Source organism: Oncorhynchus tshawytscha, linkage group LG24 (genome assembly GCF_018296145.1).
Source record: "Oncorhynchus tshawytscha isolate Ot180627B linkage group LG24, Otsh_v2.0, whole genome shotgun sequence".
Lineage (NCBI taxonomy): Eukaryota > Metazoa > Chordata > Actinopteri > Salmoniformes > Salmonidae > Oncorhynchus > Oncorhynchus tshawytscha.
The window spans coordinates 25,481,402-25,506,795 of record NC_056452.1 but is presented as its reverse complement, the minus strand read 5'-3'; the positions used below and the strand labels follow the sequence as shown (position 1 = coordinate 25,506,795).

Sequence of the window (25,394 nt, the reverse complement as noted above, 5' to 3'; positions counted from 1 at the left end):
TAGACTCGCTCTGTGTGCAATAAGTGTTTAACATTATTTTGAAATCACTACCTCATCTCTGTACCCCAGACATACAATTATCTGTAAGGTCCTTCAGTCGAGCAGTGAATTTCAAACACAGATTCAACCACAAAGACCAGGGGGGTTTCTAATGCCTTGTAAAGAAGGGCACCTATTGGTAGATGGGTAAAAACATTTTTTTTTAAAGTAGACATTGAATATCCCTTTGAGCATGGTGAAGTTATTAATTACATTCTGGATGGTGTATCAATACACCCAGTCACTAACTCAGTTGCCAGAGAGAAAGGAAACTGCTCAGGGATTTCACCGTGAGGCCAATAGTGACCTTAAAACAGTTACAGAGTTTAATGGCTGTGATAGGAGAACAGAGGATGGATCAAACACATTGCAGTTACTCCACAATACTAACCTAATTGACAGAGTGAAAATAAGGAAGCCTGTAGATGATGCATGTTTTGGAAAATTTGTATTATGTTTGTAATAAGACACTAAACTAATTACCTGCAAAACATGTGGCTCAGCAATAAAAATTTTGTCCTGAATACAAAGTGTTGGATTTGCCCCAAACATAACACATTACTGAGTACCACTCTCCATATTTTCAAGCATAGTGGTGGCTGCATCATGTTATGGCTATGATTGTAATTGTTAAGGACTGGGGAGTTTTTCAGGATAATTTTTTTTACAGAATAGAGCTAAGCACAGGCAAAATCCCAGAGAAAAACTGGTTCAGTCTGCTATCCATCAGACACTGGGAGATTAATTCACCTTTCAACAGGACAATAACCTAAAACACAAGGCCAAATCTACACTGGAGTTACTTACCAAGAAGACAGTGAATGTTACTGAGTGGCTGAGTTAGTGTTTTGACTTAAATCTACGGCAAGACCTGAAAATGGATGTCTAGCAACAATCAACAACCAATTTGAGCGCTTGAAACATTTTGAAAACTAATAGCGGGCAAATGTTGCACAATCCAGGTGTGGAAAGCTCTTAGAGACGTACCCAGAAAGACTCACAGCTGTAGTCACTGTCAAACGGTGCTTTTACAAAGTATTGACTCAGGGGTGTGAATACTTATGTAAATTAGAAATGTCTGCATTTCATTTTATATTTGCAAACATTTCTAAAAACATGTTTTCACTTAGTCATTATGAGGTATTGTGTGTAAAAAAAAAAAATAAATAAATATATATATATATATATATATATATATATATATATATATAATCAATTTAGAATTCAGGCTGTAACAACAAAATGAGAAATAAGTCAAAGGGTATGAATAGTTCCTGAAGGCACATATGCGAGTATATACACACTCCAATATTGATTCAGCTCAGAGGCACTCCCTATAGTTAGATTAGGTGGTGTTAGTTTACAATATTTATTTTTCTATGTATCTACCTATTGGAATTAACGCCTTTAAAAAAAATAACCAGAATAATCGACCGATCATTGTAAATTCCACGGAAGACACCTATAAAAAGCAACAAAAATACATTTCCCTGTTTGGTTCTCAGAGTAGCAGGACAACAAGGTCCAGGTGACAGTCTGTCCATCTGTCTGTCCTTTGCTAGTTGTTCAGGGATGGTCTCTAAGTAGTTTGTGTCAGAGAGGACATTGACTTCATTCATCGCTCCCTCCATCCGTCTTGTCGTTTCTAAGGCGGTCTCCCTCTCTCCATTGAGAGTCTATCAGCACTGGGTGAGCAGAGACACCTAACCTCCTCCTTCTGTCCATCCCCCCTTGTCCTCCTGCTCCAGAAAATAAACACACGTCTGTCTGTCTGCAGGAGGAGTCTGGGTTAAAGGTCAGATCTTCTCATCAGTCATCTCCAGGAACTGGGCGTAGACGTCTCGGGAACACTCCCCCTTCGGGTTGAACAGGAACTTGTAGTAGCTGCCGTCAGCACAAATGGCTGATATGAGAGAGAGAGCGAGAGAGAGAGAGAGCGAGAGAGAGAGAGAGAGAGAGCGAGAGAGAGTGTCGCAATAAGAGAATGTACATCAGCTATATCCTCAAAGTCTAAAAACGTTTTTTCTTCTGGTTGGCACAAAAGTATGCACAAATCTAAGAACACAGTTTCCCGCTCAAAGTCTAAAATTATGTCAACAATAAAACAGTCGTGTCAGGTCAACAATCAAATGAGTCAACATTGAAGAAATGTCAAGCTGAATGTGTTTACAGACACTGGACAGGAAGCAGGAAGTAGCTGGAGTATGACTAATTTATGACTGCACTGGGTTCTGTTCCAGAGATGTGCCAAAGCAAACATGTACACAGAGAGCAACACTACCACACACACACACACACACACACACACACACCTCACCTATGACAGAGTTGGGTTCTGTTCCAAAGGCACACACACACGGCGAATTTGATGGAACCTGGAACTTGGAGAAACTCCACTTGGAGCTGAAGTACTTAGGCAGGAAACTAGCCGAGGCTAAGCTAAGGATAAAAGAAAACAACAATGATTCAGGGATGGGTTTTGAATTTATAGGAAACAAAACAAGGATTCGGGAAGGGGTTTGGAATGGTGGCTGGTTTAAAGATTAACATTGGAAAACAAATGTGCTCACTTCAAAGTTACTCTTCCAAAAATGGTGTATATCATTGAACAGTCAATAATATAGATAGTTCTCTCAAAAAGAGCTTCATCACCACTGGCACCAAGGCAGTACTTTAATCTATGATCAATGTTGCAGTATTTGGACCTTTTAAGAGCTCCAGTCACAAAGTGCATAGAAAGGGGAAACGTTTGTCTCAGACAAATCAGACAGACCTGGACTGTTTGTTCCTCTTGGGGTCCTCTGCAGCGAATATGTGGACTGTACCATGGTCACTAGACAGACAGATGAGGGACGCGTCCTGGTTGAAGTTGATGCTGGGGAACGGGGAACAGAGGGATACCAATCAGGACTAGAACAACAACAACTTACTATGACTAATATGAGGTCGTCGCACCGAACAACCTTTAGATGCACTCTGTAAGTCACTCTGGATCAGAACATCTGCTTAAATGACTCAAAATGGAAACGTTAGTTCATTTGTCACATCTAATATCAGGTGAAGAAGAGACCCAGGTTGGTTGGTTGTTCTCACCAGTAGATGTTAGCGGCCTGTGACCCCCGCCTCAACTCCTGAATCAGGTGACCTGCCATGGTGTCAAATATTCTGATCAGGGTTCCCTGGAGAGAAATAAAGAGAGATACGGTGTTGAGAGTTGGTACGCCTCGTCTACAAGCAACTATGACAACCAGTTGGGAGTTGGTTACGCCTCGTCTACAAGCAACCATGACAACCAGGTGGGAGTTGGTTACGCCTCATCTACAAGCAACCATGACAACCAGTTGGGAGTTGGATGCGCCTCGTCTACAAGCAACCATGACAACCAGTTGGGAGTTGGTTGCGCCTCGTCTACAAGCAACCATGACAACCAGTTGGGAGTTGGTACGCCTCGTCTACAAGCAACCATGACAACCAGTTGGGAGTTGGTACGCCTCGTCTACAAGCAACCATGACAACCAGTTGTAGAGACAAAAAGGTACCGTCTAAGCCCAGGAGTAGTGGTAAAAGGGTTAAGGGTTAATTCCACGTTAAGAGTGACACATACATTTTAAAGTAAAAAGAAAAAAAAAAAAGAGTATGTCAAACAAAAACCAATGATTGCAAAGTTAAACAAACCATACAGCTCTATGAACAAAGACTATCTACTGGTGAGAACTTGAATCCAAGATGGTGTAGCAGTCAGGCGTCTGTCTTCGTCTTGTGGTGTCCCGTGTATATATCTTTTTATATATCTTTTTTCTTTGCATATTTTTTATATTTTTCTTAACCTCAACTTCAACATACTCTCCTGCAACCCGCCTCACCTAATGTGGTATGGATCTGCTATTTTCTTTACTTTAGAACCGGAACCCCCAAAAGAAGCTAGTCAGCTAACTAGCTACTAGTCAGCTAGCCACTGCTAGCCACTGCTAGCGGTTATCAGCTAACCTTTAGCCTGGACAACTCCAGCCAGTCTGCACAGCTCGATTCAATCCAGAGCATATCGGACTTCTTCTTCTCCATATCTCCAGATTCCTACGGCAAGCTCTGAACCTTTTCACCTGGATCATCGCAGCTAGCTAGCTGCAATCCGAGTTGCTACTCCTGGCTAACGTCTCTGTCCCGAAGCAAACACCAATTAGCCTGGAGCTAGCCCATGCTAGGCCCATCTCCCGGCTAGCAGAAGAGGTCCATCAGCCACTCCTTGGGCTACAATACCTATTTTGTCAAATGGCCTGGACCCCTTTTACTGCCGATACGGAGCCCTACCGATTTATCACGACTGGACTACCAACGTAATCCGCCCGAGGGGGATTTTTTCAACAGGCTCCTCCGTCGCGACGTATCTTGAATGCCCATCTGCTAGCCACGGCCCACTAGCTGTCTAGAGCATATCGGACTGTTAGCTGAAGAGGTCCATCAGCCAATATCTTGGGCTAAAATACCTATTTTGCCAATTGGCCTGGACCCTTTTACTACACAGAGCCCTGCTGATCCATCACAACTGGTCTGCCGACTTAAACGCACGAGGGGGCTACGACAGACGTCTTCCGTCGCGACATCCCTCTAAGGCCCATCTGCTAGCCCCGGCCCACTAGCTGTCTGAATCGCCGTGTCTCCAGCCCGCCTAGCTATTCACTGGACCCTAGGATCACTTGGCTACGCAAGCCTCTCCCTAATGTCAATATGCCTTGTCCATTGCTGAGTTGCAATCTACTGCAGAGATAGCCTGCAAAGTTCTGTCTTACTATCCAGGTCTGTGCACAAACAATTTGGGCTTCTACTTCTAAAAATCCACCTTTCCAGAAACAAGTCTCTCACCGTTGCCGCTTGCTATAGACTACCTTCTGCCCCCAGCTGTGCCCTGGACACCATATGTGAATTGATTGCCCCCCAATCTATCTTCAGAGCTCGTACTGTTAGGTGACCTAAACTGGGACATGGTTAACACCCCGGCAATCCAACAATCTAAGCTTGATGCCCTCGATTTCACACAAATGATCAAAGAACCTACCAGGTAAACACGGGCACCCTCATAGATATCATCCTAAAGAACCTGCCCTCCAAATACAAACCTCTACTGTTTTCAACCAGGATCTCAGCGATTACCACCTTATTGCCTGCGTACGTGGGTCTGCGGTCAAACGACCACCCCTCATCACTATCAAACGCTCCCTAAAACACTTCAGCGAGCCGGCCTTTCTAATCAACCTGGCCCGGGGTATCCTTGAAGGATATTGACCTCATTCTGTGAGTAGAGGACACCTGGTTATTCTTTAAAAGTGCCTTCCTCACCATCGTAAATAAGCATGCCCCGTTCAAAAAATGTAGAACCAGGAACAGATATAGCCCTTGGTTCACTCCAGACCTGACTGCCCTTGACCAGCACAAAAACATCCTGTGGCGTACTGCATTATCATCGAATAGACCCCGCAATATGCAACTTTTCAGGGAAATTAGGAACCAATATACACAGGAAGTTAGGAAAGCAAAGGCTAGCTTTTTCAAACAGAAATTTGCATCTTGTAGCACAAACTACAAAAAGTTCTGGGACACTGTAAAGTCCATGGAGAATAAGAGCACCTCGTCCTAGCTGCCCACTGTACTGAGGCTAAGAAACACAGTCACCACCAATAAATCCACAATAATTGAGAATTTCAATATGCATTTTTCTACGGCTGGCCATGCTTTCCACCTGGCTACCCCTACCCCGATCAACAGCCCTGCACCCCTCACAGCAACTCGCCCAAGCCTCCCCCATTTCTCCTTCTCCCAAATCCAGATACCAGATGTTCTAAAAGAGCTGCAAAATCTGGACCCCTACAAATCAGACGGACTAGACAATCTGGACCCTCTCTTTCTAAAATTATCCACCGAAATGATTGCATCCCCTATTACTAGCCTGTTCAAACTCTTTCGTATCATCTGAGATCCCCAAAGATTGGAAAGCTGCTGTGGTCATCCCCCTCTTCAAAGGGGAGACACTCTAGACCCAAACTGCTACCCCCCTATATCTATCCTACCCTGCCTTTCTAAGGTCTTCAAAAGCCAAGTTAACAAACAGATCACTGACCATTTCCAATCCAACCGTACCCTCTCCACTAATGCAATCTGGCTTCCGAGCTCGTCATGGTTTCCCCTCAGCCACGCTCAAGGTCCTAAACGATATCATAACCACCATCGATAAGAGACAATACTGTGCAGCTGTATTCATCGACCTGGCCAAGGCTTTCGACTCTGTCAATCACCACATTCTTATCGGCAGACTCAACAGCCTTAGTTTCTCAAATGACTGCCTCGCCTGGTTCACCAACTACAAATCAGACAGAGTTCTGTGTGTCAAATCGGAGGGCCTGTTGTCCGGACCTCTGGCAGTCTCTATGGGGGTGCCACAGGGTTCAATTCTAGGGCCGACTCTTTTCTCTGTATACATCAATGATGTCGCTCTTGCTGCTGATAATGATTCTCTGATCCACCTCTACGCAGATGACACCATTCTGTATACTTCTGGCCCTTCTTTGGACACTGTGTTAACTAACCTCCAGACGAGCTTCAATGCCATACAACTCTCCTTCCGTGGCCTCCAACAAGTAAAACTAAATACATGCTATTCAACAGATCACTGCCTGCACCTGCCCACCCATCCAGCATCACTATTCTGGACGGTTCTGACTTAGAATATGTGGATAACTACAAATATCTAAATGTCTGGTTAGACTGTGAACTCTCCTTGCAGACTCACATCAAGCATCTCCAATCCAAAATTAATTCTAGAATCAGCTTAATATTTCGCAACAAAGCATCCTTCACTCATGCTGCCAAACATACCCTTGTATAACTGACTATCCTGCCGATCTTGGACTTCGGCAATGTCATTTACAAAATAGCCTCCAACACTCTACTCAGCAAATTGGATGCAGTCTATCACAGAGCCATCCGTTTTGTCACCAAAGCCCCATATACTACCCACCACTGCGACCTGTATGCTCTCGTTGGCTGGCCCTCGCTTCATATTCGTCGATAAACCCACTGGCTCCAGGTCATCTATAAGTCTTTGCTAGGATTCCTCTTTTGGCCGCCTTTCCTTCCAGTTCTCTGCCGCCAATTACTGGAACGAATTGCAGAAATCACTGAAACTAAAGACATATCTCCCTCAATAACTTTAAGCTCCAGCTGTCAGAGCAGCTCACAGATCACTGCAGCTGTACATAGCCCATCCAACTACCTCATCCCCAAACTGTTTTTTTTTCTCTCCTTTGCACCCCAGTATCTCTACTTGCACATTCATCTCTGCACATCTATCATTCCAGTGTTTAATTGCTAAATTGTAATTATTTTGCCACTATTTATTTCCTTACCTCCCTTATCTTACCTCATTTGCACACACTGTATATAGACTTTTTCTATTGTGTTATTGACTGTATGTTTGTTTATCCCATGTGTACCTCTGTGTTTTTGTTTGTGTCGCTCTGCTTTGCTTTATCTTGGCCAGGTCAAGGTTGTAAATGAGAACTTGTTCTCAACTGGCCCACCCGGTTAAACAAAGGTGTTCTCAACTGGCCCACCCGGTTAAACAAAGGTGTTCTCAACTGGCCTACCCGGTTAAACAAAGGTGTTCTCAACTGGCCTACCCGGTTCAACAAAGGTGTTCTCAACTGGCCTACCCGGTTCAACAAAGGTGTTCTCAACTGGCCTACCCGGTTAAACAAAGGTGTTCTCAACTGGCCTACCCGGTTAAACAAAGGTGTTCTCAACTGGCCTACCCGGTTAAACAAAGGTGTTCTCAACTGGCCTACCCGGTTAAACAAAGGTGTTCTCAACTGGCCTACCCGGTTAAACAAAGGTGTTCTCAACTGGCCTACCCGGTTAAACAAAGGTGTTCTCAACTGGCCTACCCGGTTAAACAAAGGTGTTCTCAACTGGCCTACCCGGTTAAACAAAGGTGTTCTCAACTAGCCTACCCGGTTAAACAAAGGTGTTCTCAACTAGCCTACCCGGTTAAACAAAGGTGTTCTCAACTAGCCTACCCGGTTAAACAAAGGTGTTCTCAACTAGCCTACCCGGTTAAACAAAGGTGTTCTCAACTAGCCTACCCGGTTAAACAAAGGTGTTCTCAACTAGCCTACCCGGTTAAACAAAGGTGTTCTCAACTAGCCTACCCGGTTAAACAAAGGTGTTCTCAACTAGCCTACCCGGTTAAACAAAGGTGTTCTCAACTAGCCTACCCGGTTAAACAAAGGTGTTCTCAACTAGCCTACCCGGTTAAACAAAGGTGTTCTCAACTAGCCTACCCGGTTAAACAAAGGTGTTCTCAACTAGCCTACCCGGTTAAACAAAGGTGTTCTCAACTAGCCTACCCGGTTAAACAAAGGTGTTCTCAACTAGCCTACCTGGTTAAACAAAGGTGTTCTCAACTAGCCTACCTGGTTAAACAAAGGTGTTCTCAACTAGCCTACCTGGTTAAACAAAGGTGTTCTCAACTAGCCTACCTGGTTAAACAAAGGTGTTCTCAACTAGCCTACCTGGTTAAACAAAGGTGTTCTCAACTAGCCTACCTGGTTAAACAAAGGTGTTCTCAACTAGCCTACCTGGTTAAATAAAGGTGTTCTCAACTAGCCTACCTGGTTAAACAAAGGTGTTCTCAACTAGCCTACCTGGTTAAACAAAGGTGTTCTCAACTGGCCTACCTGGTTAAATAAAGGTGTTCTCAACTAGCCTACCTGGTTAAACAAAGGTGTTCTCAACTAGCCTACCTGGTTAAATAAAGGTGTTCTCAACTAGCCTACCTGGTTAAACAAAGGTGTTCTCAACTAGCCTACCTGGTTAAACAAAGGTGTTCTCAACTAGCCTACCTGGTTAAACAAAGGTGTTCTCAACTAGCCTACCTGGTTAAACAAAGGTGTTCTCAACTAGCCTACCTGGTTAAACAAAGGTGTTCTCAACTAGCCTACCTGGTTAAATAAAGGTGTTCTCAACTAGCCTACCTGGTTAAACAAAGGTGTTCTCAACTAGCCTACCTGGTTAAACAAAGGTGTTCTCAACTGGCCTACCTGGTTAAATAAAGGTGTTCTCAACTAGCCTACCTGGTTAAACAAAGGTGTTCTCAACTAGCCTACCTGGTTAAATAAAGGTGTTCTCAACTAGCCTACCTGGTTAAACAAAGGTGTTCTCAACTAGCCTACCTGGTTAAATAAAGGGGAAATAAAATAAAAAATAAAATACTTAACTATTTCCACTGAACATTTTACAAAAAACATTTACTTGAGCAGTTCATTCTGTTACCAAACTTAGCATCTGACGGTTGGTGTTGTTTGTGCCGTCATTCTGTTACCAAACTTAGCATCTGCAGTGTTCTTCAAGTAAATGTGTTTTGGAAATAGTTAAAAGTAGTCCTTGCTCATAGACTTGTATGGTTTAACCTTGTAATCACTGGTTTTTGTTTGACATACATTTTAAAGTCTCAGTCTCACTCTGTTACTGTGGAATGTCCCTTTAGTCAATGAGTATTTTAAAAAAAGGGTTGTATTACTTTCTCAGAGGCGGTGGCTATCCTGGTTCCCTGCAGGTTGAGGGCGATGCAGCACAGCGCCCCCTCATGGGCGGGGATGTCCACTGGAGGCTTCTCTGTGTTGGCCAGGTCTACGATCTGCACATGCCCAGAGTGGGTGCCCGGGAACGCCAGGAGAGAGTTGTTACTGTTGGGACACAGCACACACAGACCTGGGGAGAGTGTATTAAAATGGAGGGAGAGGGGAGAGAGAGCGAGGGAGAGAGATGAGAGGAGAGAACTGTTGTGAAGATTGTTTGTTTACTTCAATTATGAGCATGTCTAATATTGTATTTAGCAGCCTGGTTAGGAGTCTGGAAGCTGCAGTAGACAGTAGTCGGTCCGTCTGTATTGTAGTACTGACCTTTGGGGTTATAGCAGGTCTCAAATACATGCAGCTGATGAGGGCTGTGGGTGAACGTGAACACTTTGATCATTGAGTCCAGGACCACAACGATCCTGAGGACATAAGAGAGATAGAGACATTAGGCTAAAGATTTCTGGCCCACTAACATACAGCAATCCAATGGAGAAACATTGGTAAGAAAACATTGGCTTTACTCATTTCGTATGTATATACTTTATTCTATTGTATTTTAGTCAATGCCACCGCAACATTGCTTATCATAATATTTATATATTTCTTAATTCCATTATTTTACTTTTAGATTTGTGTGTATTGTTGTGAATTGTTAGATATTACTGCACTGTTGGAACTAGGAACACAAGCATTTCACTACACCCGCAATAACATCTGCTAAATATGTGTAAGTGACAAATGTGATTTCTCCTGACACCGACATGCTACCTTCTAACATTCCCCTTTAACATTACCTAAAAAGGTGAACATCTTAACAGTCATTGCTTTTCAGGCAATTCCAGCGTAGTCCTCTCTAAAAGCAACAAGGATCTATACTGTGTTATACCATTACTGCAATGGGACCTAGTACTGTATAATTACCAACCAATTACTACTATGTAATGACTGCCAATCCAACAGGTTCTGGGCCTAAGAAGAGAGAGTGCAATCACAGCCTGTTATTACTGTACTACTACAGGCAGCAGGTAGTCTAGTGGTTAAGAGCGTCGGGTCAGTAACCGAAATGTTGCTGGTTCGATTCCACGAGCCAACCAGGTGAAAAAAAATCTGTTGATGTGCCCTTCAGCAGGGCACTAAACCCTAATTGTTCCTGTATGTCACTCTGGATAAGAGCGTCTGCTAAATGACTCAAAAATTTAAATGCTGGTACCGTCTCCCACCCTCTCTGTCCTGTAACTAAAGCTAAATATCTCATTTGATTCCCAATACAGTGGCCTGCAGTACTTCCAACTAAATGACACTTTATTCGTCCGATGCTTCGTAAAACAACAGGTGTCGACTAACAGTGAAATGCGTACTCGTGTAAGCAACGCTTATGCGATCGCTGTGTGCCTTTGACGATGAAACACAACGACTGTAAATCCTAGTTGGTCTTAAACAAAGAGTTAAACTCGTACTAAAATGTGAGTTACATTGGAGTCGATGGGTGTTTCTCAAAATGCTTACTACTGCGCTCTGAGCACGCAAACTGGAGCACGGGAGGGTTGGAGTATGAGTCCAAATCCAAGTATGTGAGCACGGAGGGCACTTCTCTAATGCATAATTGTACATATTTTGAAGCATGCAAGCGTCAATGGAATGTATGCACAGAAATATGACGCAACCCCGTACAAATAACGCAAAATGTATTGAAGTCAATGGCGAACATTATTTGAGCTGAAGCAAGAGAAAATAAACTCCATCTTCGGAGTGAAATGTTGCCTATTCATATCTCATATGTTGTCTATTCATATCTCATATGTTGCCTATTCATATCTCATATGTTGTCTATTCATATCTCATATGTTGTCTATTCATATCTCATATGTTGTCTATTCATATCTCATATGTTGTCTATTCATATCTCATATGTTGTCTATTCATATCTCATATGTTGTCTATTCATATCTCATATGTTGTCCGACTATAATATTTTTTTTATCTTGACAGGTTAATAAATACATGCTGTGTTAATTTTGACATGTTTAACTGCCTACGCAGCGTAGATCACAAGCCCATAATAAGTAAAGAATTGTTAGCTAGCTACCAACGAAGGTTTGACATGTGTCTTGCATAATATTAGTTTTAGGAGATTTTGCCTGTTAAACCATCTACATTATTACAATTCACATATAGCTAGCTGATTGTTATGAAGTATACACAGTACCAGTCAAACGTTTGGACACACCTACTCATTCAAGGGTTTTTCTTTATTTGTACTATTTTCTACATTGTAGAATAATAGCAAAAACATCAAAACTATAAAATAACATATGGAATCATGTAGTAACCTTGTAGTAAATCAAAATATATTATATATTTGAGATTCTTCAAAGTTGCCGCCCTTTGGCATTCTCTCAACCAGCTTCATGAGGTTGTCACCTGGAATGCATTTCAATTAACATGTGTGCCTTGTTAAAAGTGAATTTGTGGAATTTCTTTCCTTCTTAATGTGTTTAAGCCAATCAGTTATGTTGTGCAAACGTAGAGGTGGTATACAGAAGATAGTCTTTTACCAAATAGGGCTGAGTCTTTTACCAAATAGGGCTGAGTCCAAATGATGGCAAGAACAGCTCAAAAAAGAAAAGAGAAACGACAGTCCATTATTACTTGGAGAAACTTTCAAAGTGCAGTCGCAAAAACCATCAAGCGCTATGATGAAACTGGCTCTCATGAGGACCGCCACAGGAAAGGAAGACCCGGAGTTCCCTCTGCTGCAGAGGACAAGGTCATTAGAGTTAACTGCACCTCAGATTGCAGTCCAAATAACTGCTTCACAGAGATCAAGTGACAGACACATCTCAACATCAACTGTTCAGAGACTGCGTGAATCAGGCCTTCGTGGTCAAATTGCTGCAAAGAAACCACTACTAAAAGACACCAATAATAAGAGACTTGCTTGGGCCAAGAAACACGAGCAATGGACATTAGACCGGTGGAAATCTGTCCTTTGGTCCAAATTTGAGATTTTTGGTTCCAACCGCTGTGTCTTCGTGGGATGCAGAGTAGGTGAACGGATGATCTCTGCATGTGTGGTTCCCACCATGAAGCATGGAGGAGGAGGTGTGATGGTGTGGGGGTGCTTTGCTGGTGAAACTGTCAGTGATTTAGAATTGAAGGCACACTTAATCAGCATGGCAATCACAGCATTCTGCAGCGATACGCCATCCCATCTGGTTTGTGCTTAGTGGCACAATCATTTTTCAACAGGACAATGACCCAAAACACCTCAAGGCTGTGTAAGGCCTATTTGACCAAGACGGAGAGTGATGGAGTGCTGCATCAAATGACCTGGCCTCCACAATCACCCTTTCTCAATCCAATTGAGATGGTTTGGGAAGAGTTGGAACACAGAGTGAAGGAAAAGCAGCCAACAAATGCTGAGCATATGTGGGAACTCCGTCAAGAATGTTGGAAAAGCATTCCTCATGAAGCTGGTTGAGAGAATGCCAAAAGTGTGCAAAGCCGTCATCAAGGCAAAAGGTGGCTACTTTGAAGATTCTCAAATATAAAATACATTTTGATTTGTTTAACACTTTTTTGATACTATATTATTCCATAGTTTTGACGTCTTCACTATTATTCTGCAATGTAGAAAATAGTAAAAATAAAGAAAAACCCTTGAATGGGTAGGTGTGTCCAAACTTTTGACTGGTACTGTATCTTGTTTCATCGCTATTTTCCTGGCTGGAAGACGGTTCAGTGAAGTGGCAAGTCAATAGTTCAATAGGGCTATCTAGCTGATAATTATGAAGTAAAACGTGTGCCTTGTGTAGAACTTGTTTGGTCTCTATTGTTGCCATTGTCCTGGCTGGAAGACGGTTCAGTGAATGGGAACGAGCAGTGTGAGGTAATACAGTAGGGGGAAGGTGAGTGGTTCTCAAGTGGAATGTTTTATGCATTCGTCACACTCTCGTCCACACAAGAACGTACTCAGGAAAACGTCTGCAATAGAATGCACTCGGGAGCACAGTAGTATGCGTATTGAGAAACGCCCAATGTGTGGTTGTGTTGGCACTCAACGCTGCTGATCGAAACACCCAGAGGGAAACACAAGTGTTCCTACCGGTCCCTTCGAAGCTTCACTGCTTTGACCTCCGTGGAGAACTCGATTTCTATAACAGTCTTTTTCTTCAGGTCATCCCAGATCATCACTAGGAGGAAAACAGAGGACATGGTGGGAATTAACAACAGTCAAGAAGACTAACGTGAGAGAGATGATGCCGTTTGTCTCTAGTTTCAGACCAAATGTAAAGAAATAACTGGATACGGTCAATCTGATGGAAAAGTCTACCACTATTGAGATAATTGCAAGGGAAACATTTCAAACAGATTTTTTTTTTTAGTGTTATTTTGAGGGTTCCAAAATATATTATTTGTTATGCTCATAGTACATAGATACAGGCAAGTTCAACACAAGCACCACACACACAGTAACCACCATACCTTTGTTAGGTGGATATTTGGGCTTCTTCCCTCCTCCGACCAGCGCTAGGTAGTTACACCTGAACAGCATCTCCACATGGCTGACCCCGCCCTCCATGAACTCTGGAAGACACACAGAACCCACCTCATTGGCCATTATGCTGTCAATCTGGCAGGTGCCGAGTAAACCGAGCCAACGAGAATCAAGGATGTTGCCTCAAAAACCACCACAATTATCCAAAATATTATTGCCGACAAGATCTCTAAAATGTTACTAGAAAGATACACTCCTGATCAGGAGGATTTAAATAGTTTTAATATCTCAAAAGTTTTACTCGTTTTCAAGAAAGTAGCAGACAGTAAGTAGCAGACAACTCATTCCATCTGCATATTAAAACAAGTCTTCCCAGCATGCATGATGCCTCACAGAAACCCAATATCCTAGCACCTGCACACATAGGTAAAGGTTGGACAATGAACAGAAAAAGTGTTTGTTTAAAATAACACTGGTCTGTAACAAAAGCCTGCACACCCTGCAGAAAAAACCAACAGGACCAGGTTATCCCTGGCCTATAGGCTCCCGAGTGGCGTGGCACAGCGGTCTAAGGTATTGCATTTCAGTGCTAGAGGCGTCACTACAGACACCCTGGTTCGAATCCAGGTTGTATCACAACCGGCCATGATTGGGAGTCCCATAGTGCGGTGCACAATTGGCCCAGTGTCATCTGGGTTTTGACGGGGTAGGTCGTCATTGTAAATAAGAATTTGTTCTAACTGACTTGCCTAGTTAAATAAAGGTTCAATTTAAACAATATTAAATAATAATTTCCCTACAGTACTAACGACAGTAAGCCGTTGTTTCCTATAGTGACTTTGGACCAGGTTATGTGCGGAGTGAGGAGTCACATGTGCAGGGCCGAGTGGCGGAATGATTAACTTTCTCATATAGCCCTCCTCATCCAACTAGAGTACCAATCCAGCCACAGACAGATCCATCTCGTCTCACACACAGCAAGAACAGGAAGGAAGTGCGCTGGCTCTCGCTGTCACAATGCTGTGGCCCCGGTATGCAGCAAAAGTGCCTCGATTTACTGCAAGCACTACTACTCACCCATTGAGTTCCTTTACATATCAATAGAATGGTTACCCGATACCTTTTGATCAATAGTAAACTGTGGAAAAAACACATTATGATGAATCATGACTTATTTATTTATTATAGACAATTAGGATTTTGTGTTTCATATTTGCTGTACGGTCATTATCTTGACATATGTTTACCTTGTTTTTCTTTCTCTTTGAGTGGGTCTGCGTTGTACACTCTAAACCCATTCTCCATTCCGCAAGCAAAGCATCCTGGAAGGAGCACAGAAAATACCATTGGTTAGAACAACCCTGATCGAAGCTTGGTCCAAACAAATTCACAGTGTATGAACAAACCCAAGATAATCACATTGTGCCGCAATGTGTGTCTGTCTTCGAAGACATCATGATTATATGGAAGGTCGACTAAGGACAGACTATGGTTTCCATTCAGTCTCCTATCTGTTCCTGTTCTTTCGCTCTATCATATCAGAGTTGGAGTTTGTCCTACTGCTCCAGTGACCAGATGCTGCCTGTGAGGAAGGCACACACAGTGGGCATTGAACAGAGTGTTTGAATATTAGCTACCAGTCATTTCTTTGTTTGGAAGGAGACCCATTCATTCACTGCTCAGTGAAGAAAAGCTGGCTAGGGGCCACCCAGACCCACCCACCCTCAGAACTTGAGCTGCCTAGTTAAAAACAGGTTCAATAAAAAATACCTAGCCATCTTTTGATGTAAACTATTTAGCAGTTGTCAAACTAACGTTATAACCACAGATAAAATGGGAGCGTTATACCATCTTTGTTATAGCCATCTGTGCTGTACCGCTACTATGTAGCTAAGATAGTTAGCTTGTCAACGACAGAGACGCTAAAGATGAGGACATTTAACAACCCCTGCAAGTATATACGGTAAAGTGAAGAGTAACGTTATGTTGGCTATTTACAACATACATTTAACTAAAGTTTAGCAGCTGTTTATTTGACATCAGACAACATTAGTGGTACAAATGGAAGAGCCTAACAGATTCATAACATTTAACTCGCTCTGGTCATGATGTTACACCTAAATGTGTTACATGTAAAATGATTTTAGTTTTCTCAAATGACAATCCAATCACGATTTCACAACAACTTAATATGCCTAGAGAACAACTAGCCAGCTAGCTAGCGAAGGCTGACAAAACGTTTAAAGTTAACCCCCGGCCTCAACACGTCGTCGGTAGCGTGGCATCGACGACAAAAACCGTCAACCAAAGACGATTTCGATGAGGAAACCATTTCTCACCATGATCCTGGTTGAATCCCGCGTACAAGAGTCCGTTCCCGTGTGCATTTGACGGTAATAAATTCATTACGTCGATCAGATAATCACAGCCGTACGTTAGCCGAATTTTAACAGAATGCTAGCTAGCGTTCCTCCTGTGCCCCAGACAAGCAGCCAGGAAAAACAACACAGCCAGACACAGCTATTGGTTCCAGGACGCTCAAACGAGCACCGAGCGATCGATTGATTGATTGATTGATTGGGAGTGGGCGTTTCAGTACTAGTTCAAAGACAGTGGAGAAAAAAAACAATATACTGTATATTTGATATTTTATTTCACCTTTATTAAACAGTGAAAACATATTAAAACTTAGGTATCTTTTTCTCTGTGTTATGATACAACATAAATATATACATTAAACGCAACATGTAAAGTGTTGGTCCCATGTTTCATGAGCTGAAATAAAAGATCTCAGAAACTTTCCACATGCACAAAAAGCTTATTTCTCTCAAATGTTTTGCGCAAATGGGTTTACATCCTTTTTAGTGAGCATTTCTCCTTTGACAGGATAGTTCAACCACCTGAAAGGTGTGGCATATCAAGAAGCTTATTAAAAACAGCATGATCATTACACATGTGCACCTTGTGCTGAGGACAATAAAAGGCTACTTTAAACGTACTGGAGTTTAAATGTACTTTAAACTCCAGCCCAGGACCTCAGCATCCGACTTAGTCATTTAAGGACAGATTGAAATTTATGGGAGCGGGGCGGTACTTGACACTGTTTTGGTACTTCCCTTGTGCACTCCGCTTTTCCGCGCACTAACTTTTACTATATAGGCCAATATAGACTACCAGTCTGTTCTATCCTGCCCTCCATCCACCATTCATAGTGACAATAGTCGTAGGTGGATAGTTTGTCCAGATCTGCAATAGGCTAACTAGCCATCATACCACACATAAAAGCAGTCAAAGATGCATAAATGTTCTATATGAATCCACAAGAACAAGGCCAGGTGCATCATTGCGCATGAAAATACAGTGAAGCCTTGAAGTACGCAGCTCAAAAATCTCCCCTATTGATTTTTGTTTAGGTACAATACAAGTATCCTACCTAGACTAGTCTACAACACCACAATACAATGAAAAATGTCAAGTGAGTACAAAATTCTGCTCTCGGTTGCAGTGAAAATGTCATTTGAATAGTGGTGCAAAAGCCCTGTGATTTGAATGTTTCATTCGATTTGGATCAGTTGTGGGTCGACTCTGGACAGTTCATAAGGTCTAGAAAGGCACAGTCGCAGACTAGTCTGGCTGTATTTTTTACTTTAGATACTGAGATGTGCTGTCTGTTTCAGATCATCATTCTCCCAAGTCATCCTGTAATAATGTGTCAACATAGGATCCCGGCAGGCCCGGTTATTCAGGAAAGCTTAAAACACTCTGCCTCCTCTCCAATCCAAACGGCTGTTCCTCGCACACCTAGAACCGAATTCTTCAAAATAGCATATTATCATTTAACTTTTAAACTGTATTACGTTTTATATGTGGCATGAACACACCCAGTCACAATGTTTGAATATGATTAGGATACTTCAAATGTCTCCTGTAGGCATGGAAAATATAATTCCAGCATCCTCAAAATGGCTTTACATTAACCAGGTTTCCATCCAACCTTTTAATGCTAGTTAAGTACATTGGATAAAAAAATATCAAAGACATCATGGGATGCAGTTTAATAGGCTACAGATTAAATAAGTTATTATGTACTTCACCGGGTGGTGAAAGAGCACGGTGATGAGCTTGATGCTCCTTTCAATAAATATCGAGGGTCTTATTCTGGTGACATGATGATCGATGCTTGGCTGCCGTTTGACAAATACAAATAATTTAGCTTTTATCCATAATAATCTCATAATGTAGTAGGCTTTACCCACAGTGTGTCTGTGAGCTGTTGGCTAGAACATACTTCATCCGCAATAAGTGAATTTGATGGAAACACAACTTTGATGGGAAAATATGCCGATGATTTTTATGCAGATTTTAGAATTCCAGTGGAGGCTGGTGTGAGGAGCTATAGGAGGACTGGCTCATTGTAATGGCTGGAATGGAATAAATGGAACGGAGTTAAACACGTTTCCCTCTGTTTCCATTTATGCCATTCCAGCCATTCCAACGAGCCCGTCCTCCTATAGCTCCTCCCACCAGGCTCCAATGGAATATTGACGTAAAAACTGTCACCAATTGGGTGGAAACCTAGCCACAGACACCCTAAAGGCTCAAGTGCACTAGTCCAGTGTAACTTTGATTTTGCCTGTACGTCATGGTTCACCAGCAGCCCCAAACATCTAAAGAATAAGCTACAGACCAGCCAAAACAAGCTTGTAATAATTGTCCTTAAACCTCCCTCCCATACTCATCTGGAGGTCAAGCATTTGTTTCTGTATTTCTTTTTTCTGTTTCCAGGCAAGTCAGCTAAGAACAAATTCTGATTTACAATGACAGCCTACTCAGGCCAAACCTGGACGACACTGGGCCAAATGTGCACCACCCTACGGTACTCCCAATCACGGCCAGATGTGATACAGCCTGGATTCAAACCAAGGACTGTAGTGACGCCTCTTGTATTGAGATGCAGTGCCTTAGACTGCTGCAGCACTCAAGAGCCCAATGCCACAGTGTTTCTCTGTAACGTGTCTGTATCGATGTAATTGTATATTTATTTATGTTAAAAAAATAGGGACCACAACGGAAATAAGTCCCCGACTTTATTGTGCAATCCTGGTCACTTTGACAAATCTTATATACAGTATGTCTTTTTTTAACTGACAAATAAAATCAATCAATTCAAACTGTGCAGCAGCCAAATGATGAATGGAAAGAGACATCTGTTACAAATCACCAAACGCTGGGCCAATTGTACGACGCTGGGCCAATTGTACGACGCTGGGCCAATTGTACGATGCTGGGCCAATTGTGCGCCGCCATATGGGACTCCCAATCACGACCGGTTGTGATACAGCCTGGATCAATCAAAAAGTAACACAATAAATTGACATAACAATAACGAGGTGTCGTGGAAATTTCCTGTATTACCAAATCTTGAGAGAGCAAACCACACACAAGTCAGAGTTATATCATAAAGTCCATATTTAATTATATGAGCTTCACCATAGCCCTGTGACTCTCAGATCAATTCAGTGTCTCTAAATGAATTATCTGAGAGTGCTTATACCGCTTGCCGTGCGGTTGCAGAGAGAACAGTCTATGACTTGGGTGAATGGAGTCTTTGAATATTTTTTGGGCCTTCTTCTGACACCGCCTAGTAGGTCCTGGATGTCAGGAAACTTGGCACCAGTGATGTACTGGGCTGTACGCACTACCCTCTGTAGTGCATTCCGGTCAGATGCCGAGCGTTTGCCATACCAGGCGGTAATGCAATCGGTCAGGATGCTGTTGATGGTGCAGCTGTAGAACTTTTTGAGGATCTGGGGACCAGGGGGAAAAGGTGTTGTCGTGCCCTCTTCACGACTGCCTTGGTGTGTTTGGACCATGATAGTTTGTTGGTGATCTGGACACCAAGGAACTTTAAACTCTCAACCTACTCCACTACAGCCCCGTTGAAGTTAATGGGGGCCTGTTCCTTTTCCTATTGTCCTTTGACTTGCTCACAATGAGAGAGGTTCTTGTCCTGGCTCTACACTGCCAGGTCTCTGACCTCCTCCCTATAGGCTGTCTCATCGTTGTCGGTGATCAGGCCTACCAATGTTGTGTTGTCAGCAAACTTAATGATGGTGTTGGAGTCGTGCTTGACCACACAGTCGTGGGTGAACAGGGAGTACAGGAGGGGACTATGCACGCAACCCTGAGGGGCCTCAGTGTTGAGGATCAGCGTGGCAGATGTGTTGTTGCCTATCCTTACCACCTTGGGGCGGCCCGTCAGGAAGATCAGGATCCAGTTGCAGAGGGAGGTGTTTAGTCCCAGGGTCCTTAGCTTAGTGATGAGCTTTGTGGGCACTATGATGTTGAACGCTGAGCTGTAGTCAATGAACAGTATTTTTACAAAGTAGTTATTTTTGTCTAGGTGGGAAAGGGCACTGTGGAGTGCGATTGAGATTGCGTCATCTGTGGATCTGTTGGGGTGGTATGCGAATTGGAGTGGGTCTAGAGTTTCCGATATGATGGTGTTGATGTGAGCCATGACCAGCCATGCAACGCACTTCATGGCTACCGACGTGAGTGCTACGGGGCAGTAGTCATTTAGGCAGGTTACATTCGCTTTCTTGTGCACAGGGACTATGGTGGTCTGTTTGAAACATGTAGGTTTTACAGACTCGGCCAGGGAGAGGTTGAAAATGTCAGTGAAGACACTTGCCAGTTGGCCCGCGCATGCTTTGAGTACACGTCCTGGTAATCCGTCTGGCCCCGCGGCTTTGTGAATGTTGACCTGTTTAAAAAGTAATTTATATTATTAATGCGGAGGCAAGTTTATCACCACGATCTATAAGAGAATATTGATTATTTTGGCCTTTAAAAGCGCTTGCTGCTGTATGACAATATATCCTTTCGCAAATAGCTAGTTAGCTAGCTAGCTGTCGCCAATGACTGACGGATTAAATAAATACAATTTTATTTTTTTAAATAAAACAAATTAAAAAAGAGGAAGATAACCGCAACCCGGGAATACAGACACAACTACATTGTCGGTCTCCACCAGAGATAGCTGAGGAAGTACACCAGAGACAGACATTGCTCCAGTCAGATGAAAGTTAGCTAGACAGGTCAGGTAGGTAGCTAGTTAGCTAAAATGCGACCACGTGCCCAGAATGATACGGTAGCTAGCTGGTTTGCTAACTCTCGCTAACCCATGCCATGTCCTTGGTAAAATTGTCCATCACGGTGTTGGCCCAGCGTGGCCTTCGTGAAAATATCTATGGAAATTGTAGTTTGAAAAGAATGCTTTTACACGACAGTACTAATATGAATTTGTAGGCCCTATAGTCATTCCGGCATATATATGCATATATATATTTTCTTAATGCGCCCCAGTGGTCTATAATGGATAAGGCATTGGCCTCCTAAACCAGTGATTGTGTGTGCGAGTCCCTTTAATTTTGCTTGCATTGGGAATGATAACAATCACATGTGGGGCATGATGTTCCATGAATCAATATCGACTGCCTCCCAAACAGCCAGCTGTCAGCTTCCTGGTTGTGTACAATGTATTTGCTATACATATAATGACGCACGAAATTCCAATAGTTCAAAATGTGTTGCAGAATGGAAAGCAAAACGTGGTTCTATGGTGTAATGGTTAGCACTCTGGACTCTGAATCCAGCGATCCGAGTTCAAATCTCAGTAGGACCTAATGTTTTATCACGACCATGAAGAATTGTCACATGTATTCCACCGAACATTTGTCCGACCTAAATTTGCGCTGTGTTAATGCATGCGAGGTACTAGCTAACAAGATTGATTTTCATAACCCGTGCATTTTCAAGACTATCCTATCAAAACTAAACGGTCTTTACCTTGGCAACCGAGAAAATACTTAATGGATTAATTCATAGCAAAATGTTGTTTTCAACTCTCTCACTGTTCAGGAATGATTCAGTCCATTACTCTACAAGGAAAATTGCCCCCTTTGTATATAAGAAACTGAAACCTCCTCAGTCAATGTCCAAGTTTTAGTTATGGAAACCGAGCATCTGACAACCCATAGGAACCCAGACAGGAAGATCATGTCAGTGACTCAACCCACTCAAGTGACGCACCCCTCCTAGGGGCTGCATGGAAGAGCACCAGTAATCCAGTGACTCTGTAATAGGGTTAGAGGCAGAGAATCCCAGTGGAGAGAGGGTGAACCAGCCAGGCAGAGAAAGCAAGGGGGGTTCGTTGCTCCAGTGCCTTTCCATTCCCCTTCACACTCCTGGGCCAGACTACACTCAATCATAGGACCTACTGAAGAGATGAGTCTTCAATAAAGACTTAAAGGTTGAGACCGAGTCTGCGTCTCTCACATGGGTAGGCAGACCATTCCATAAAAATGGAGCTCTATAGGAGAAAGCCCTGCCTTCAGCTGTTTGCTTAGAAATTCTAGGGACAGTTAGGAGGCCTGCGTCTTGTGACCGAAGCGTACTTGTAGGTATGTACGGCAGGACCAAATCGGAAAGATAGGTAGGAGCAAGCCAATGTAATGCTTTTTAGGTTTGCAGTAAAACCTAGAAATCAGCCCTTGCCTTAACAGGAAGTCAGTGTAGAGAGGCTAGCACTGGAGCAATATGATCAAAAAATGTGGTTCTAGTCAGTATATTTAGTTTGTAGATAGAATGTGAGATTCAAATATATATGAAAAAACTGCTATTTACATGGGATAATACATGGGATAAGACAAAGACAAACACACGTCCGACTGCTATGCCGTCTTGGAAATTACTCACCAATGTCCAGTCTCTAGATAACAAGGTAGACTAAATTATGGCAAGGGTTGCTTTCCAGAGAGACATCAGGGATTGTAATACTCTGTTTCACGGAAACATGGATCTCTCAGGATATGTTGTCGGAGTCGGTACAACCACCGGGATTCTTTATGCATCGCGCCGACAGAAATAAACATCTCTCTGGGAAGAAGAAGGGCTGGGGTGTACGCTTCATGATTAATGACTCATGGTGTAATCGTAACAACATATAGGAACTCAAGTTTTGTTCACCTGACCTAGAATTCCTCACAATCAAATGCAGACCATATTATCTCCCAAGACAATTCTCGTCGGTTATTGTCATAGTCGTGTACATCCCCCCTCAAGCCTATACCGCGACGGCCCTCAAGGAACTTCACTGAAATCTATGCAAACTGGAAACCATATATCCTGAGGCTGCATTTATTGTAGCTGGGGATTTTAAAAAGGAAATTTGAGAACAAGGCTACCTAAATTGATTGTAGCACTCGGGCAATACACTGGATCACTGCTCTAACTTCCGCGATGCATACAAGGCCCTCCCTTCGGCAAATCTGACCACAACTCCATTTAGCTCCTCCTGTCCTACAGGCAGAAACTCAAACAGGATGTACCCGTGATAAGAACTTTTCAACGCTGGTCTGACCAATCCGAATCCACACTTCAAAATGGTTTTGAGCACGCAGACTGTGAAATGTTCCGAGCACCCTCAGAGAATAATATCGATTTATACTATGATTCGGTGAGTGAGTTTATAAGGAAGTGCATTGGAGATGCTGTACCAACTCTGACCATTCAAACCTACCCTAACCAGAAACTGTGGATGGATGGCGGCATTCGCGCAAAACTGAAAACGCGAACCACCGCATTTAACCATGGAAAGATGACTGGGAATACTTTCAAAAACAAACAGTTTAGTTATTTCTTCCGCAAGGCAATCAAACAAGCGAAATGTTAGTATAGGGACAAAGTGGAGAAGCAATTCAACGGCTCAGACATGAGACGTATGTGGCATGGTCTACAGGCAATCACTAACTACAAAAAGAAAACCAGCCACGTCATGGACACCGACATCTTGCTTCCAGACAAACTAAACACTTTCTTTGTCCGCTTTGAGGATAATACAGTGCCACCGACGTGGCCCGCTACCAAGGACTGCGGGCCCTCCCTCTCCTTCTCTGTGGCCGATGTGAGTAAGACATCTAAAAGTGCCAACCCTCGCAAGGCTGCCGGCCTAGAAGGCATCTCTAGCCGCATCCTCAGAGCATACGCAGACCAGCGGACATATTCAATATCTCCCTATCCCAGTCTGCTGTCCCAACATGCTTCAAGATGGCCACCAATGTTCCTGTTCCCAAGAAGTCAAAGGTAACTCACTTATATCATCTTGAAGTGCTTTGAGAGACTAGTCAAGGATCATATCATCTCCACCTTACCTACCACCTCAGACCCACTTCAATTTGCATACCGCCATAATAGGTCTTCAGACGATGCAATTTGCCATCACACTGCACACTGTCCTATCCCATCTGGACAAGAGGAATACCTATGTAAGAATGCTGTTCATTGACTACAGCTCAGCATTCAACACCATGGTACTCTCCAAGCTCATCATTAAGCTTGAGGCCTGGTTCTTAACCCGGCCCTGTGCAATTGGGTCCTGGACTTCCTGACGGGCCGCCCCCAGGTGGTGAAGGTAGGAAACAATACCCCCACTTCGCTGATCCTCAACACTGGGGCCCCACAAGGGTGCGTGCTCAGCCCCTTCCTGTACTCCCTGTTCACCCATGACTGCGTGGCCATGCATGCCTCCAAGTCAATCATCAAGTTTGCAGATGACTCAACAGTAGTGGACTTGATTACCAACTACGAATAGACAGCCTACAGGGAGGAGGTGAGGGCACTCAGAGTGTGGTGTCAGGAAAACAACCTCTCACTCAACGTCAACAAAACAAAGGATATGATCATGGACTTCAGGAAACAGCAGAGGGAGCTACCCCCCTATCCACATCGACGGGACAGTAGTGGAGAGGGTAGTAAGTTTTATGTTCCTCGGCGTACACATCACGGACAAACTGAAATGGTCCACCCACCTAAGGAGGCTGAAGAAATTTGGCTTTTCATCCAAAACCTTCACAAACTTTTACAGATGCACAATTGAGAGAATCCTGTCGGGCTGTATCACTGCCTGGTACTGCAACTGCACCACCCACAACTGCAAGGCTCTCCAGAGGGTGGTGCAGTTTGCACAACACATCACTGGGGGCAAACTACCTGCCTTCCAGGACACCTACAGCACCCGATGTCACAGGAAGGCCAAAAAGATCATCTAGGAGCCACTGCCCGTTCCCCCCGCTATCATCCAGAAGGCGAGGTCAGTACAGGTGCATCAAAACTAGGACCAAGAGACTGAAAAATAGCTTCTATCTCAAGGCCATCAGACTGTTAAACAG

At 43.3% G+C, this 25,394-nt stretch overlaps 1 protein-coding gene and 1 non-coding gene across 2 annotated transcripts; one reads left to right on the top strand and one right to left on the bottom strand.

Annotated features, from left to right (window-relative positions):
- Positions 1 to 1,392: 1,392 nt before the first annotated feature.
- LOC112223373 (WD repeat domain phosphoinositide-interacting protein 3) lies at positions 1,393 to 16,691 on the bottom strand. The gene is made up of 10 exons (XM_024386367.2): positions 16,503 to 16,691; positions 15,411 to 15,485; positions 14,151 to 14,252; positions 13,771 to 13,858; positions 9,990 to 10,084; positions 9,608 to 9,798; positions 3,133 to 3,218; positions 2,813 to 2,914; positions 2,357 to 2,478; positions 1,393 to 1,942 (listed from the first exon to the last, which is right to left on the bottom strand). Exons 1-10 carry the CDS (start codon positions 16,567 to 16,569, stop codon positions 1,836 to 1,838), a joined length of 1,035 nt encoding a protein of 344 aa, XP_024242135.1. The 5' UTR covers positions 16,570 to 16,691; the 3' UTR covers positions 1,393 to 1,835.
- Positions 16,692 to 21,778: 5,087 nt separating this feature from the next.
- trnaq-cug lies at positions 21,779 to 21,850 on the top strand. Its single transcript has one exon. It is a non-coding gene; the product is annotated as a tRNA-Gln (tRNA).
- Positions 21,851 to 25,394: the final 3,544 nt, after the last annotated feature.

Bases quoted from the DNA above. Each gene is read 5' to 3' on its own strand.
- LOC112223373 (XM_024386367.2), bottom strand. From the start codon at position 16,569: ATGAATTTATTACCGTCAAATGCACACGGGAACGGACTCTTGTACGCG. The intron at 14,253-15,410 runs GTAAACATATGT...TGTGTCTTCCAG, and splicing joins CAAAGAGAAAGAAAAACAAG to AGTTCATGGAGGGCGGGGTC. The intron at 1,943-2,356 runs GTGAGGTGTGTG...CTCTCATATCAG, and splicing joins AGAACCCAACTCTGTCATAG to CCATTTGTGCTGACGGCAGC.